Below are 14278 nucleotides of genomic sequence, written 5' to 3'. Positions count from 1 at the left end.
TGGGCTTCAGAGGGGAGGAAGTGCATACTGATTGGTCCATGGGTGGCCACAGGCAAGCCCAGAAAAGATACCACAAGTTCCCACTCTGGACTGTGGGACTGGCAGCCTGGCCCCCAGCCTTCAGGCCCTCCCTGGCCTCACCAGGGACCCATCCCCTTCCACCAGGAGCCTGTCTGTCTCCTGCTACTGTTCATGGTGCCCAGGTTGTTCATGCCAAGGGGCACCTGCGGGTCAGCACTGAGCTGCCCTCAGTTTCCCCTTGGCTTTCCTTCCATGCTAGTCAGTGCCTAAAGTCTGGAGGGGGCCAAGGCAGCAGGGAGCTAGTGTGTTAGCACTTCCTGGAGCATGCACACACCCAGCCAGGCTGCGACAGCACCCAGACTCAGCACCAACTTTGCTCTAAGATCAGAGTGGGCGCCAAGAGCAGGGAGAAGCCAGGCAGTGGGAGCAGTTACTTCTGAGCCTGCAAGGGTTGGTGGGGGGCCTTCCTGGGCTCCCAAGAGTTGAGGGATGCCTGGGTCCACAGCTACAGTTTAGGCAGCTGTAGCTGCATAGGGGGTTGGCTCCCACCTGCTCCATGGAGCAGGAGGCCTGGGTCTTCAGCAGTGGTTTGGCAGCTGCAGCGGTGCCCAGGAGGGTGGGGTTCCCACTGTCCCCAGCTTCCACTGGCTATATGGAGCATGCAACCCTGGCCGTGCCTCCCTACTGCAGCCAGTGTGATGACAGCAGCCATTCCAGATGGCCTGCCATTGCCATCTCTTTTTTTTTTTTTTGCAATGGGGTCTTGCTCTGTCTCTCAGGCAGGAACGCAGCCTCAACCTCCTGGGCTCAAGCAATCCTCCCAGCTCAGCCTCCCTAATAGCTGGGATTACACAGGTGCATGCTACCACACCTGGCTATTTTTTAAATTTTTAGTAGAGATGGAGTTTCACCATGTTGGCCAGCTGGTCTCGATCTACTGACCTCAAGTGATCCGCTTGCCCTGGCCTCTCAAAATGCTGGGATTATAGGCGCAAGCCAAAGCATACAGACTTGTTGTTTTTTTAAATGTTGGCAAAAGCTAGTGATTAAGTGTTCACCATGTGCCAAGTGTTTTGTATGTGTAGGTCATTAAAATGTTACAATAATCAGATGACATAGAACCTCGTTCCCAATGTACAGATAACACTGAGGGCCCAGGACATCAAGTAATTTCCCAAAGACATGCAACTAGGAAGCAGCAAGTCTAGAAACAGATTGCTGTGCTTCCTTCTCACCAATGCACTGTTCTTTCTTCTTTGTATTTTCCAAGCTTTTGGCAATGAATTGCGTGTCACTTTCATAATCATGAAAAGTCCTACAAGGGACAGATTTTTTAAAAGATTCCTTCCGCTCTGGTGTTCTGTGCTTCTCTGGTTCTCAGAGCGTCATCCTGCACGGCCTCCACCCCATGTCCTCACAGGCACTGGCCTCACTGCCCCCACCCCCACACCAGCTGTTGCTGGGGCAAGACATCCAATGTCTTGCTGAAGTCTGCTCAAAATGTCCCTGGTGAGCTTCTGGCCCCTGGGGAAGTTCAGGGGGGCAGGTCTGGAGAAGGGGAAGTGGGAAGGGATGTGAAACTTGGCCACAGCCTGGCGCCACTCCTGCTGGGCAGCCCACAGGGTCCCTGGGCAGAGGGCAGGAGCATCCAGTTGGAGTTGACAACGGGAGGCAGGTGAGGCCAGAGTCCCAGAGGAAGGGGGCTGCGGAGTTCCGGGACCCAGGGGAGTTGGCCCAGTAGGCTGGGCAACTGAGGCAGGGAGGGAGGGAAATAACTGTGGCTGATTCTAGGACAGGGATGGGAGTGCAGTGCTGATCGGGAACCCAGAATGGGTGAGTGGAGGGAACTTAACTCCTTGAGCCGGGGCTTGAGGGAGGGTGAAAGGCGATGAGTTAGACCCAGCAACTGAAGGGTAAGACCAGGGTTCCTGGGTCCTGGCCCCCCAACACATAAGAAACCAGGAAAAGCCTGGGGTGCTAGAGCTGGCAGTGGGACCCAGCAGAGGGGACTGTGGGGGCAGCCAGTCTCCCGTGCTCAGGTGGATACTGAAAGGCGCGGAGCATGCAGAAGAGTGAGCAGGTGTCGTGTTGAGCGTTTGTGAATTCCTGTGCGTATGCACAGCTCCACCATCTGGGTGAGCCAGTGTTAATTAAACAAGGAGCAGGCACTCAATACACATTTGTTCAATGAAATCGATCACCTGTGGGAGTGTATGAATGTGTGTGTCTGTGTGAGTGAGGGACAGAGTCTATTTGGGTATCAGTTGTGTGTCTAGGAGGGTTTAGTGGATTTCAGACTTTGCCTACTGTGTTTTGTAGGTGCATGTATGAGAGACTGTGTTTGTGTGAGTGCGTGATGATGTGGGTGTGCTTGGTTACATATGTGGATGTGTGTGAGTTTGTGGTTCTGTGTATATGTGTGGGGTCCCTGGCGCTGGATTGAGAGTGGACATTGAGAGCCCCCGAGGGTGCTTGTACACTGGGGGAGGGCTGTGCATATATCATTGTGTGCATGGGACTCAAGGGTGTGAGCTGGGTGTGAGTGTGATGTCCAGCCTGTCCAGGCCCTCCCGTGTCTCCACAGGGGCAACATGGAAGGCCCCCAGGGATGGCTGGTGGTCTGTGTGCTGGCCATATCGCTGGCCTCTATGGTGACCGAGGACGTGTGCCGAGCACCAGACGGGAAGAACGGGGCGGCAGGAAGACCCGGCAGACCAGGGCGGCCAGGCCTCAAGGGGGAGCAAGGGGAGCCTGGTAAGCACTCTCCCTCAGGACCTAGCCCCCTGGACATTGGCCTGGCCTGGCCTCCAGGGCGAAGGCTTGGGGTGGCACTGAGAATCAGGAGTCCGTCTGCCCCCAATGTCCCATGAATCCTCTCCGGTTTGCACTTGGCCCCAGGGGCTAAGCGAGGCCTAGCTTTCTCCCTGGGCCATGTCCGCAGGCCTCTCCACTCCCTCTTTACTGCCTGGGTCCTCTTTCTTCGGCTTCACCTTCCTCCTCTGGAGAATGACTCCCTTTGCTCCCTTTGAGCAGTGAATGTGGAAGTTCCGGCAGCAATGCTGAGTGCTTGCTCACAGTTCTCTTAACAGAAAAGCGAGGACCCAGAGTTTAGACTCAGGAGCCACTGCCTTGCTGTGTGACCTCAAGCAAGTTATCGGCCCTCTTTGAGCCCATGTGGCCTCATCTGTAAAATGGAGAAATAACGCTGCCTGGCACAGAGAGAGGGATCAAATAACTGCAACTGACCCTTCACTTCTTCACTTCCTTCCAGCACCCCCAACACTGTCCCTGCTTCCCCCTCCCCAGCCCCTTTAGGCTTCGGAAACTCTCACATTCTAGAAGAAAGGCCAGGGGTGACGGAAAAGGGAGGAGGTCCTGACCAAAGCGGAAAGGGAGTCTCGTGGAATCCCCCTAGGCCTCCTAGTCCAAAGCAGACCAGAAGGATCACATAGACATTTGCAATAATTTGCATCCGGGTATCCTACATGTGGTCCCCGAACCTGAAGAAGTCAAGGCCAGTGCCCCCCAGCGGGGGTATGGAGTCCTCAGCCTCGGGCAGGAGCACAGCAGAGCAGCCAGAGCGCCATGCATTTCCCAGAACCTGACACTTTCCCAAGTGCCTGTTCACACTTCTCTCCACTTTACAGATGGAGTGGAGGCACGGAGAGGTTGAGACACTTGCCCAGAGTCACACAGCTAGTCAGAATCGATGTCCTGAAGACCCAGGTGCTTCCTTACCTTTTATCCCATAGACTCAGGGGGTCCAGCTCTCTCCCTGAGGACTGGTAGGCAGTGGATTCTGACTCCCAACCTGGTATTTCTCCCCACAGGGGCCCCTGGCATCAGGACAGGCATCCAAGGCCTTAAAGGGGACCAGGGGGAACCCGGGCCCTCTGGAAACCCCGGCAAGGTGGGCTACCCAGGGCCCAGTGGCCCCCTCGGGGACCGCGGCATCCCAGGAATTAAAGGTATCAAGGGCAACCCAGGAAACATCAAGGACCAGCCGCGGCCGGCCTTCTCGGCCATTCGGCGGAACCCACCGATGGGGGGCAACGTGGTCATCTTCGACATGGTCATCACCAACCAGGAACAGCCGTACCAGAACCACTCGGGCCGATTCGTCTGTACTGTACCCGGCTACTACTACTTCACCTTCCAGGTGGTGTCCGAGCGGGAAATCTGCCTGTCCATTGTCTCCTCCTCAAGGGGCCAGGTCAGACGCTCCCTGGGCTTCTGTGACACCACCAACAAGGGGCTCTTCCAGGTGGTGTCAGGGGGCATGGTGCTTCAGCTGCAGCGGGGTGACCAGGTCTGGGTCGAAAAAGACCCCAGAAAGGGTAACATTTACCATGGTCTTGAGGCTGACAGCGTCTTCAGCGGCTTCCTCATCTTCCCGTCCACCTGAGCCAGGGAAGGATCCCCTCCCCCACCCACCTCTCTGGCTTCCATGCTCTGCTCTGTAAAATGGGGGCACTGTTGTTTCAGCTGCTGAAGGGAGGGGGCTGGCTCCGAGAGCCCCAGGACTGGCTGCCCCCATGACACATGCTCTAAGAAACTCATTTCTTAGAACTCTTTCTGGAATAAACATCTGTGTCTGTGTCTGCCGAACTTGCGCTTCAGTTGCTACTCGGGGCATTGAGAGGGAGGCCTAAGAATGATAACGATCCAGTGTTTAACAGGCAGGCCTGTCCTTAGTATTATTATTATTATTTTTGAGATGGAGTTTCACTCTTGTCACCCAGGCTGGAGTGCAATGGCGTGATCTTCGGTCACTGCAACCTCCGTCTCCCTGGTTCAAGCGACTCTCCTGCCCCAGCCTCCCAAGTAACTGGGATTGCAGGCACCTGCCACCATGCCCGTTGAATTTTCTGTATTTTTAGTAGAGAAGGAGTTTCACCATGTTGGCCAGGCTGGTCTCGAACTCCTGACCTCAAGTGATCTGCCAGCCTCAGCCTCCCAAAGTGCTGGGATTAGAAGTATGTGCCACCATGCCCAGCCCATTCTTAGTATTTCACATGATGTGTTTAGCAGGTCCTAGCAGCCTTATCTACCCAGGTTTGAATCCTGATGCCACCACTTATTAGATGTCTAATCATGTGCATGTTAACCGAGCTCTGAGATCTCAGTTTCCTTATCTGAGGAAAGTGGGACTGATGATAGCGCCTACCTCAAAGGGTCATTGGGAGGATTAAATAACTTAATATATGAAAATTGTAGAGCAGTGCTCGGTTTATAATCAGGACTATGGAAGTTTTGCTATTATTATATTTTATTTAATCTTTATGACCAAGCTCTGGGTATGGTATGATGGCCCTACATTACAGATGATGAAACTGAGGCTGCAAGGAGTAGGCATCAATCAGCAAATCAGCATCTAAGGGGAGGATCTGGGGGCCAGTCACGGTGGCTCACACCTGTAATCCCAACACTTTGGGAGGCCAAGGCGAGCAGATCACTTGAGGTCAGGAGTTCGAGACCAGGCTGGCCAACATATGGTGAAACCCCGTCTCTACTAAAAATACAAAAATTAGCTGGGCGTGGTGGCACACACCTGTAGTGGCACAGCTACTTGGGAAGCTGAGGCAGGACAATTGCTTGAATCAGGGAGGCAGAAATTACAGTGAGCTGAGATCATGCCACTGCACTCCAGCCTGGGTGACAGAGCAAGACTCCATCTCTCAACCAAAAAAAAAAAAGTTGGGGGATGGGAAGGAGCTGAGATTTGAACCCAAGTGTTACTGATGCCCAAGCCTGTTTAACCACTACCCTCACCAGCCTCCCCGGCTTCTATGGAGCACTTGATGCATTACACAGGTGCTTTTCCAACCCTGTATTGGGAAGGCAGGGGCAGGAATCAGAGAGCCGAAGCAATTGGCCCAAGGCACTCAGCAGTGCTTCCTGAAGCCAGGTTTCCTAAGTCCAGCCCTGAGCTTCCACCTGGCAGGTGTGGAGACTGGGGCTGCTGCCTCTGCTGCCTGCTGGACATTCCGCCCAGGCTGGGGGCTGGGAGAGTCTTGAATGCTCACAGTGCATTCCAGGCCCCTACTTGTCTCTCTGGAAGCTACTACAAAGCAGCAAATCCCATCCTGTCCCTCGAACGTGGGAGAAATAAGGCCAGGAGTTGAGACCTGAAAATGCCCAATGCCCTATGCAGTCTCTCAAAGGAAGCTGGGTTTATCTGTGTGCTGCACACACACACACACACACACACACACCAGTTACCCCTTCATACCCACAGAACACTCAGCGAGGCACGAGCCATCACACCACACAGCCCCTGCCTCAGACATACAAGTAACATCCGTGAACCATCGCATGTTCTGTCTTCCGCAGGTGTCCCAGACACACTCCTGACACCCGGGGACACGCATCCTCCTCACTCCAGCGTGCATGAGCCTCAGAACGCCTGTGTTCTTACCCACACGGACCTCCCTACACACACACACCACTCTCACAGGGCCAGCCTCAGAAATACAGGGGCTGCCGCTCCCATCCACCACTTGACACACAAATGGCCTCGTGGTCCTCAAGTGCACAACCTGAGTACCCACCTCTAAAATACAAGGCCCTCTCCTGGGACTGTCCCTGCTCTGCCAACAGCCTTTGGGGGTCGGGAAGAAGTGAGGGGGGCCCAGGGAGAGGGCGAACCCTCCATCCACAGCCTCAGGGTAGCCCCTCAGCTCCCTTCTGGAGTCAGCTCGGCCCTGCTCTCCCCCCCGCCTCACCCACTCAGAACACACACTGTTTAACCAGCGCCAGGAAAAGAGACAGGTCTTCAGGCACCTATGTGCTGGGCATTCCACAGCCATTGAGGTATTTAATCCCAGCAGAATCGATGTGGACGCTGAGGCTCAGAGAAAGCGGACATCCACCCAAGGACACACAGCCAGAAAGGGGAAGGGTCCTGGGGCTGAACCACGGCTGCCTGACCCCACAGGGTTAGGGCATGCAAAGAAAATGCCAGGGGTGGAGGCTCCATCAGCGGCAGTAGAGGCCAAACTAGATAAATGGGATGTGCAGGGAGTGCCCGGCCACCCCCTTACCCTAAATCCTACACATACCCCACCATCCACCCACTACACCGATGCAAAATCTCTGGCCCCTCCAGGAGGGGCATGAACTCAGCAGCCCAGAGTGGAGCCAAGTGGGCGGGGCACGGGAGGGCTGAGTGTGGGCCGAGGCTGCCACCTGCTGGACAAGCCAGACCCAGGCGCAGAGGAGGCGAAGAGGGAAGAGAGGAGCCCAGTGCCGTAAGGCTGGGTGGCCCCCAGCCCCTTAATGCATGTGTCCATCATTTCTTCTCATCCCAGGCTTCCACCCACCAGGGACTCCTAGGGCCAAGTGCGTTCATGCCCCTTAACTCACCCCACACTTTGCAGCCCCACGGCACAGGGTGGAGACACAGAAGGGGAGACTGAGACCCTGAGGGTTCCTCAGCGAGGCAGGGGCAGAGCTCTGAACACCTGCCCATGCCTGGCACGGGACAAAGCATCGCACGTGTGTTGTGCACCGAATCCCAGCCACTGGCCTGGAGCTGTCAGAAGCCCCCATGTTACAGAGGTGGAACCAATGGACACAGGTGGCAGGTATGGGGTCGAGGCTGAAGCCCTGCTACTGCCTGACAGCCCCTTCATCCCTAGAATCTCATGTGAGGAGAAGAGGGAGAGGGGAGGGGGCCTCTCAGCTCTGCTGGCCTGGTCCTGATGGGGAGCCCCTCACAAGCCATGGTGGGCTCCAAGCCCAGAGGCAGGGCATGCCCAGGATGCAGGCAAGGAGGGTGGTGCTAGCAGGGAAGATGGAACCATCAGGGAAGACCAGGAGCCCCCAGCAAAGGAAGAGGCACCAATACTGAAAGCCGAGGTCCCCCCAGTAGACGGAAGGGAGGCCAGAGGGACCTGTGATTTGCTGAAGCCATCTGGTCCATGGAGTGACAGGGTTGGAAGGAGAAGCCAGGGTCCTGACTCTGTCGCTGGGGCAGCCCGTGCACCATAACAGCTGCCTGCCGCCAAAGCGGGTCCATCCGGGGGGTCCACCTCCAAGTGTGGCCACTGGGATGGGGCACATGGAAGTTTCTAGAACAAGGCTTGCAACTTGACAAGTGCATGTGAGGCTTGTTTCTGGGGGCAGCTGAGCAGAGGGGTCAGAGCAAGGCTTTGGGCCCCAAGAGACCACTGAGTGTGTGACTTTGGCCAATGGCGTTCGTCCTCCTGAGCCTCAGTTTCCTCATCTGTAAAGGGGGATAATAACTTCCTCCTAGGGATTCTGGGAAAACTGAGTCTCAGGCACAGCAAATGCTAACACTGGTCATTAGATGGGATGAACCTGACGCTAGGGGACATCTGTGCCCTGGGGGCTTGTGTTTACACACACACACACACACACACACACACACACGCCCTCAACCAGTTGCTGGGGCAGGGGACAGTTCCTCATTTCGGACACTGACTGCCGGTGGGGGATGTGGGCAGGGGTATCGCTGTGGTCAGTCTGGCTCAGCAACCAAAAAAAAGTGTCAAGTCAGGGAAAATTCTGGGAAAGGGGATGTGGGATTGGGGGAGGGCACGAGAAGGGAGGGGGGCCAGCCCTGTTTTGGGCAATCCTTGCTCTGACCACTCTGACACCGTGTCCTCTTGTCTGGGAGAGGGGAAGGAGATCTGAGGACATCTCTGTGACCAAGCCAGAAACCGTCCACCCACAGGTGAGGCCCGGACCCCTCCCCAGGTAGGGGCAGATGGCCATTTCCCCCACCTTCTGCCACCTTCCTGAAATGTGGTGCCAGGGGTAACTTGGTGTGTGAGGGGAAGGAAGCCTGGGCCCCGGGGCCTGGGCTGAAGAAGAGGCCTCACCATCCATCCATGGTGAGGCTCCTGGGGGAGGCAGGAAAGCGAGCTCCTGAGGGTTGAGGAGGAACGGGTCCTGGGGAATGAGAGGGTTGGGGGCAGGTGAGGGGCTGGCGGGGACAGCTCAGCTCTCTCCCTCCCAGTTCCTTCTCCGGGATGGACATGGGGCCCAGCTCCCTGCCCCACCTTGGGCTGAAGCTGCTGCTGCTCCTGCTGCTGCTGCCCCTCAGGGGCCAAGCCAACACAGGCTGCTACGGGATCCCAGGGATGCCCGGCCTGCCCGGGGCACCAGGGAAGGATGGGCATGATGGACTGCCGGGGCCCAAGGGGGAGCCAGGTGAGTCTGCTGGCCTGGTTTAGGGGTTTGGGTCTGGGGCAGGGATCAGAGTGTCTGTCTGGGGCTGACCAGGGGGTGGGGGACAGCAGGAAGTGCTTTCCCTTGCTGCCACGTCTGCCCCAGGGCAGAGTCGGACTCTCACGGTGGGTCTGGCTCCTCTATCCTCAGAGCCCAGGCTTCAGGCCTCCCCAGAGGTGACCTTGGGCCTGGCGCACCTCCATGCTCCTCCTCCTCCTCACTCAATAATAGGGAGGGAATGAGTGCCTGCCCCAAAGGTGGCCAGGAGGCTCACAGGACACGGTGCAGGGAAAGTCTGCTTGCCCTGCAACATGGGCACCTGGGGAAGCTGGGGCCCACACAGTGAATATATCCAATGCCAGGGTTCAAATCCCAGCCCCACTGATCCCGTCTATGTGAACCCGCACAAGTTACTTAACCTCGCAGTGCCTCAGTTTTCTCATCTGTAAAACGAGGAGACGGTAGCACCTGCTTCACAGGGTTGCTGTGAGGATTAAGTTAACTTAAATATAAAACAGCCCTGAGCACCTGGGAAGTCTATACAGGTGTAGGCTATTGTATCATTGGTTTTATCAGAGATCTGTGCTCACCTCCCTCCTTAGGATTCTGGATAGTTGGAGGGGTGGGGAGCGAGAGGTCAGAATTGCAGCCAGAGAAACTTCTGTTGGAGGTCCACAGTCAATCCTTGGCATAAGAGAAGGGGGCTGAGGCTATGAATGGGTGACTGGGGCTGGGGCTGGAGCCCTGGGGAGTGTGAGTGCCTTGTCTGTCAGTGAGTTTGGCATGTCTGGGATGCTGGGCCTGCCTGGAGCCGGCCTGGGGTGACACCGAGCAGAGGTGATGGAGTGACGACGCGGTGGAAGGGAGGGAGGCCAGCTGAGAGGAATGTCCTTAGGAGTGGTCCCACCATCATCTTCCCTCCTGGATAGATGGAATGACACCAACTTTCCAGAAGGAATTCTCCAATTCAGGGTGAGCTTAGGGTGAGCTCAGTGAGGTCTCCAGGTCTGCCATTTTCCAGGAGCTTGTACTGCACAGCTGCCTCTGGCCATCTCCCTGCCCAGGGTAGCTGATGGCCACCAGTGATTGAGCCCCCAAGTCCCAGGTGTGGTCTCAGTTTTAGGAATGATAAAACCGAGGCCACAATCCCTTGAAGAAGTGATTGACCCTCATTTTGCAAATGTCAAAGCTGGGGTTCAGAGAGATTGAGCAACTTGTCCAAAGTCACACAGTGGGATCCTGTCCAGCTCCCAAGTCCACATTCTCCACCACTGCCCTCGGCTGCCTCTCAAGCCCCCTCTCTATTGCTGTTTCCTGGCTCCCTCTCAATTGGTGGTTTGAAGACATCATGAAGGATGAGACGCTGCTCTGCTCAGCATCCCTGGAGCCATCACGAGGACCAGATACTCCAGAGCACGCCTCCTACGGTGTGCCTGGCACTGTGCCTTCTCCCACTCCACCCTTTCAGGGACTCCCTCTTCTATTAGGCCCGTATCTCAACTGAGCAAACACAGGCTTAGGGAGGGAGGTCACCCTCCCAGGGTCACAGGTGGGAAGGCCGGGTCGGCTGGGTCCTGACCCCACACTCCTAATGCTGAGGCCTAACAAGTTCATAAGTCATGGAGGATCTGTCATAAATGGGTCTGCACAGACACCCAGCCTGATGGAAGTCAGAGGAGGGAAGGAAACATCAGGGCTGATGGGGATGGTCAAGGAGGGCTTCCTGGAAGAGGAAACTGGAGTCAGACCTTTAAAGATGGGTATGATTTAGATAAGGGGAGAAGAATCTCACAGAGGCTCAGATCATCGGGGCTGGAACAGAGTGAGACCCTGGGATTCTCTAGACTTCAGTTAGAGACCTGATTGCACCTCAAACTGGCTGCATGGCCTTGGGCAAGTCTCTGACTCGGTTTCCTCATTGGTAACATGAGGGAAGTAGAACCAGGCCAGCTGTCATGGGGGCTGACGTGGGCTGAGTGGGGCTGGGGTGAGCTGGAGAGAGCAGGCCCTGTAGTGGGGCGGCTTCAATTTGGCTCCATCCAGTGGTTCCCATGTGCTAACCTGGGGAGTCCATCTCAGGAGTGGATATAGGTTTTGTGGGACTCTGAAGCTTATAAAATGTTGAGGGTCCTCTTTGTGAAAAATAATACAAACTGACAGATACGCTTGATTGCAGAGGGGAGAGTGGTCACAAAAATTCACACATGACAAAATTATATTGGAACCACACACACACACACAAAGTGTATATAAAACCGGTGAGGTCTACATAAGCTCTGTCAATTTCCTGGTTTTGACATTATACTTTAGTTATGCAAGTTGTGTCATTGGGGAAAACTGGGTGAAGAGTCCCTGTTCTTTTGGATTTTTTTCAACTTTCTTTGTCTCTATAATTATTTCAAAATAAAAAAGTTGAGAAAATTTAGAAATACAAAATTAGGCAAAAGGTCTTGAAGGGGCAAGTGGACAGAGCCTGAAACTTAAGCTGCCTCTGACCAACCTTCTGATTTTTTGTCAAGGAGCTCTGAGAATTTCAATTTCAAATGAGTTCTGAATTTGTTCATGTTGGGCTCCAGTTAAAAATTTTAAAAAACATTGTGCGGGCCAAACAAGATACCTGTGGCCACATGCCATCTGTCCGTGGGCTGACATTCATGGCATCTGAGATCCCACCCAGCTCTGAGCTCCCTACTTGCTCCATCACACATGTGGAAACGGAGGCCAAGAGACAGGGAAGTGCCTTAGACAAGGTCAGAGGGCGGGTCGGTGGAGAAGCAGGACTTGAACCAGACTCTCTCTCTCCCTCCAGCCAAAGCCTGACTCCCTGCACCCTGCTCCTAGGGAGACAGGTCAGAGAGCGGGTCGGTGGAGAAGCAGGACTTGAACCAGACTCTCTCTCTCCCTCCAGCCAAAGCCTGACTCCCTGCACCCTGCTCCTAGGGAGACAGCCCATCTGTCGGAATGAGATTCTAGAGACCAAACGCCAGCGCTGTGTTCCCTGGAAGACACCCTCAGGGTCCCTCCTCCCTGTCCTCCACCCTACCCTTTCTCTCTGCCTTCTCCATCTCCAGGAATCCCAGCCATTCCCGGGACCCGAGGACCCAAAGGGCAGAAGGGAGAACCCGGCACACCTGGCCATCCTGGGAAAAATGGCCCCATGGGACCCCCTGGGATGCCAGGGGTGCCTGGCCCCATGGGCATCCCTGGAGAGCCAGGCGAGGAGGGCAGATACAAGCAGAAGTACCAGTCAGTGTTCACGGTCGCTCGGCAGACCCACCAGCCCCCTGCACCCAACAGCCTGATCAGATTCAATGCGGTCCTCACCAACCCGCAGGGAGATTATGACACGAGCACTGGCAAGTTCACCTGCAAAGTCCCCGGCCTCTACTACTTTGTCTACCACGCGTCGCATACAGCCAACCTGTGCGTGCTGCTGTACCGCGGCGGCGTCAAGGTGGTCACTTTCTGTGGCCACACGTCCCAAGCCAATCAGGTCAACTCGGGCGGTGTGCTGCTGAGGTTGCAGGTGGGCGAGGAGGTGTGGCTAGGTGTCAATGACTACTACGACATGGTGGGCATCCAGGGCTCCGACAGCGTCTTCTCCGGCTTCCTGCTGTTCCCCGACTAGGGCGGGCAGATGAGCTCGAGCCATCCACCTCCCTCAGCTTCCTGCATGGACTCACCTTACTGGCCAGTCTGCATCCTTGCCTAGACCATTCTCCCCGCCGGATGGACTCCTCCTCCAGGGAGCCCACCCTGGCCCACCCACCCCCAATCCACCCCACCACATGGGTTCCCTCCTTCCTCTGAACTTCTTTAGGAGTCACTGCTTGTGTGGTTCCTGTGACACGTAACCAATACCTTCTGGTACTGCCATTCTTTTTTTTTTTTTTTTTCAAGTATTGGAAGGGGTAGGGAGATAGATAAATAAATCATGAAATCAATACATATGCCTGGCTCAGATTCCTCATTGCTGATTCCTTGAACTTCGGATCTTTGACTTTGCATCAGCCATAGCAGTCCATAGGCTCTGGGCTCAAGGCATCTGGTTGGTGCTCAGGAAAGCTTGGCTGCCAGTGTTGGGGCACTCAGCACCATTTGGCCTGGTGGGAGAGAGATGTTCTAAGTGTGGTTATACGCTGCCAGAGGTCCCCAAGGGGTCATCCACTCTCACTTTTTTTTTGGTGGGAGAGGCACTGCCATTATTAAAGGTATCCAAGCTCACAGGTAAATGGGAATCAGTTTGACTTCCCGGGTCTGTGCTGAACTTCAGGAGCATTTACCATGGGAGGGAACTGGGCTTGGGTAAGCCCAGTACAGACAAAGACAAGGTGTGCAATGAATTTGTGCTGAATGAATAAGAAATTGGTGTGAATGAATGAATGCATAAGTGGGTAAGTGAATAACTAAAAGCAGAGTAAATGAATGAATGAATAAAAGCATAATAACTAATATTTACTGAGCACTTAGTGTATGCCAGTCATTACTCTAAGCACTTTACACATATTAACTCATTTAATATTCATAATCATGCTCTGAGATGGGCATGAGGGGGAGAGAGAGAGAGAGAATTGGCCGCCCAGATGTCTGACTTGCCCCAAATAACTCACAGACTCTGGGACTTCCAGGGATCTAAAGCCACTGCTGCCCACCAGCCTTCAAGTTTGGACTGTAAGGTGGTTGGTGGTTGGACACAGCCACCATGGTCCTTCTTGGAGGATGATGGAAGCCCACAATTTGATGTTTCAGGTACAAAAAGATCAAAAGTCTAACTTTCCTCTGCAGACTCCTGGTCCAATTCTCAGCACCCAGTCAGACTCGAGGCTTACTCTAGCCTGGGAGAACCTGGCCTGTCCTGGCTGTGATCACAGCTTGGTTCCACAAAGCCCCACGGAGTCACGGAAGCACCAGCCAACTGAGGCGTGGGCTGTAAAGAGCAGTGGCTCAAGCTGAGTTCTACAACCACCTCCGTTCACTTTGGCTCCTCTGTTTGGGAAAGGGGCTGTGTCACAACTCCCTGCCTTTGCCCATGAAGTCCCTCCCACTCATGCAAATCATCCAT

General features: G+C 54.9%; 2 protein-coding genes across 5 annotated transcripts; both read left to right on the top strand.

Moving 5' to 3' along the window:
* Window positions 1-1504: 1504 nt before the first annotated feature.
* On the top strand, window positions 1505-4629 carry C1QA (complement C1q A chain). Of its 3 annotated transcripts, none has more exons than XM_033227906.1 (3): window positions 1505-1696; window positions 2606-2775; window positions 3852-4629. In XM_033227906.1, the coding sequence occupies exons 2-3, from the start codon at window positions 2613-2615 to the stop codon at window positions 4424-4426; spliced, it is 738 nt and encodes a 245-aa protein (XP_033083797.1). In that variant the 5' UTR covers window positions 1505-1696; window positions 2606-2612; the 3' UTR covers window positions 4427-4629. The 3 variants fall into 3 exon arrangements, with proteins under 3 accessions (XP_033083797.1, XP_033083799.1, XP_033083798.1); XM_033227908.1 differs by lacking the exon at window positions 1505-1696 and adding an exon at window positions 1738-1854; XM_033227907.1 differs by lacking the exon at window positions 1505-1696 and adding an exon at window positions 2052-2156.
* A 3955-nt stretch (window positions 4630-8584) lies between these two features.
* C1QC (complement C1q C chain) lies at window positions 8585-13166 on the top strand. Of its 2 annotated transcripts, XM_033227904.1 has the most exons (3): window positions 8585-8719; window positions 9005-9198; window positions 12288-13166. In XM_033227904.1, exons 2-3 carry the CDS (start codon window positions 9018-9020, stop codon window positions 12842-12844), a joined length of 738 nt encoding a protein of 245 aa, XP_033083795.1. In that variant the 5' UTR covers window positions 8585-8719; window positions 9005-9017; the 3' UTR covers window positions 12845-13166. The 2 variants fall into 2 exon arrangements, with proteins under 2 accessions (XP_033083795.1, XP_033083796.1); XM_033227905.1 differs by lacking the exon at window positions 9005-9198 and having other exon boundaries at window positions 8612-8719.
* Window positions 13167-14278: the final 1112 nt, after the last annotated feature.

The sequence above is a fragment of the Trachypithecus francoisi genome, unplaced genomic scaffold (genome assembly GCF_009764315.1).
Source record: "Trachypithecus francoisi isolate TF-2019V2 unplaced genomic scaffold, Tfra_2.0 Lachesis_group12, whole genome shotgun sequence".
NCBI lineage: Eukaryota > Metazoa > Chordata > Mammalia > Primates > Cercopithecidae > Trachypithecus > Trachypithecus francoisi.
The sequence above is the reverse complement of the archived record's forward strand: the minus strand, read 5'-3'. Positions and strand labels throughout refer to the sequence as shown.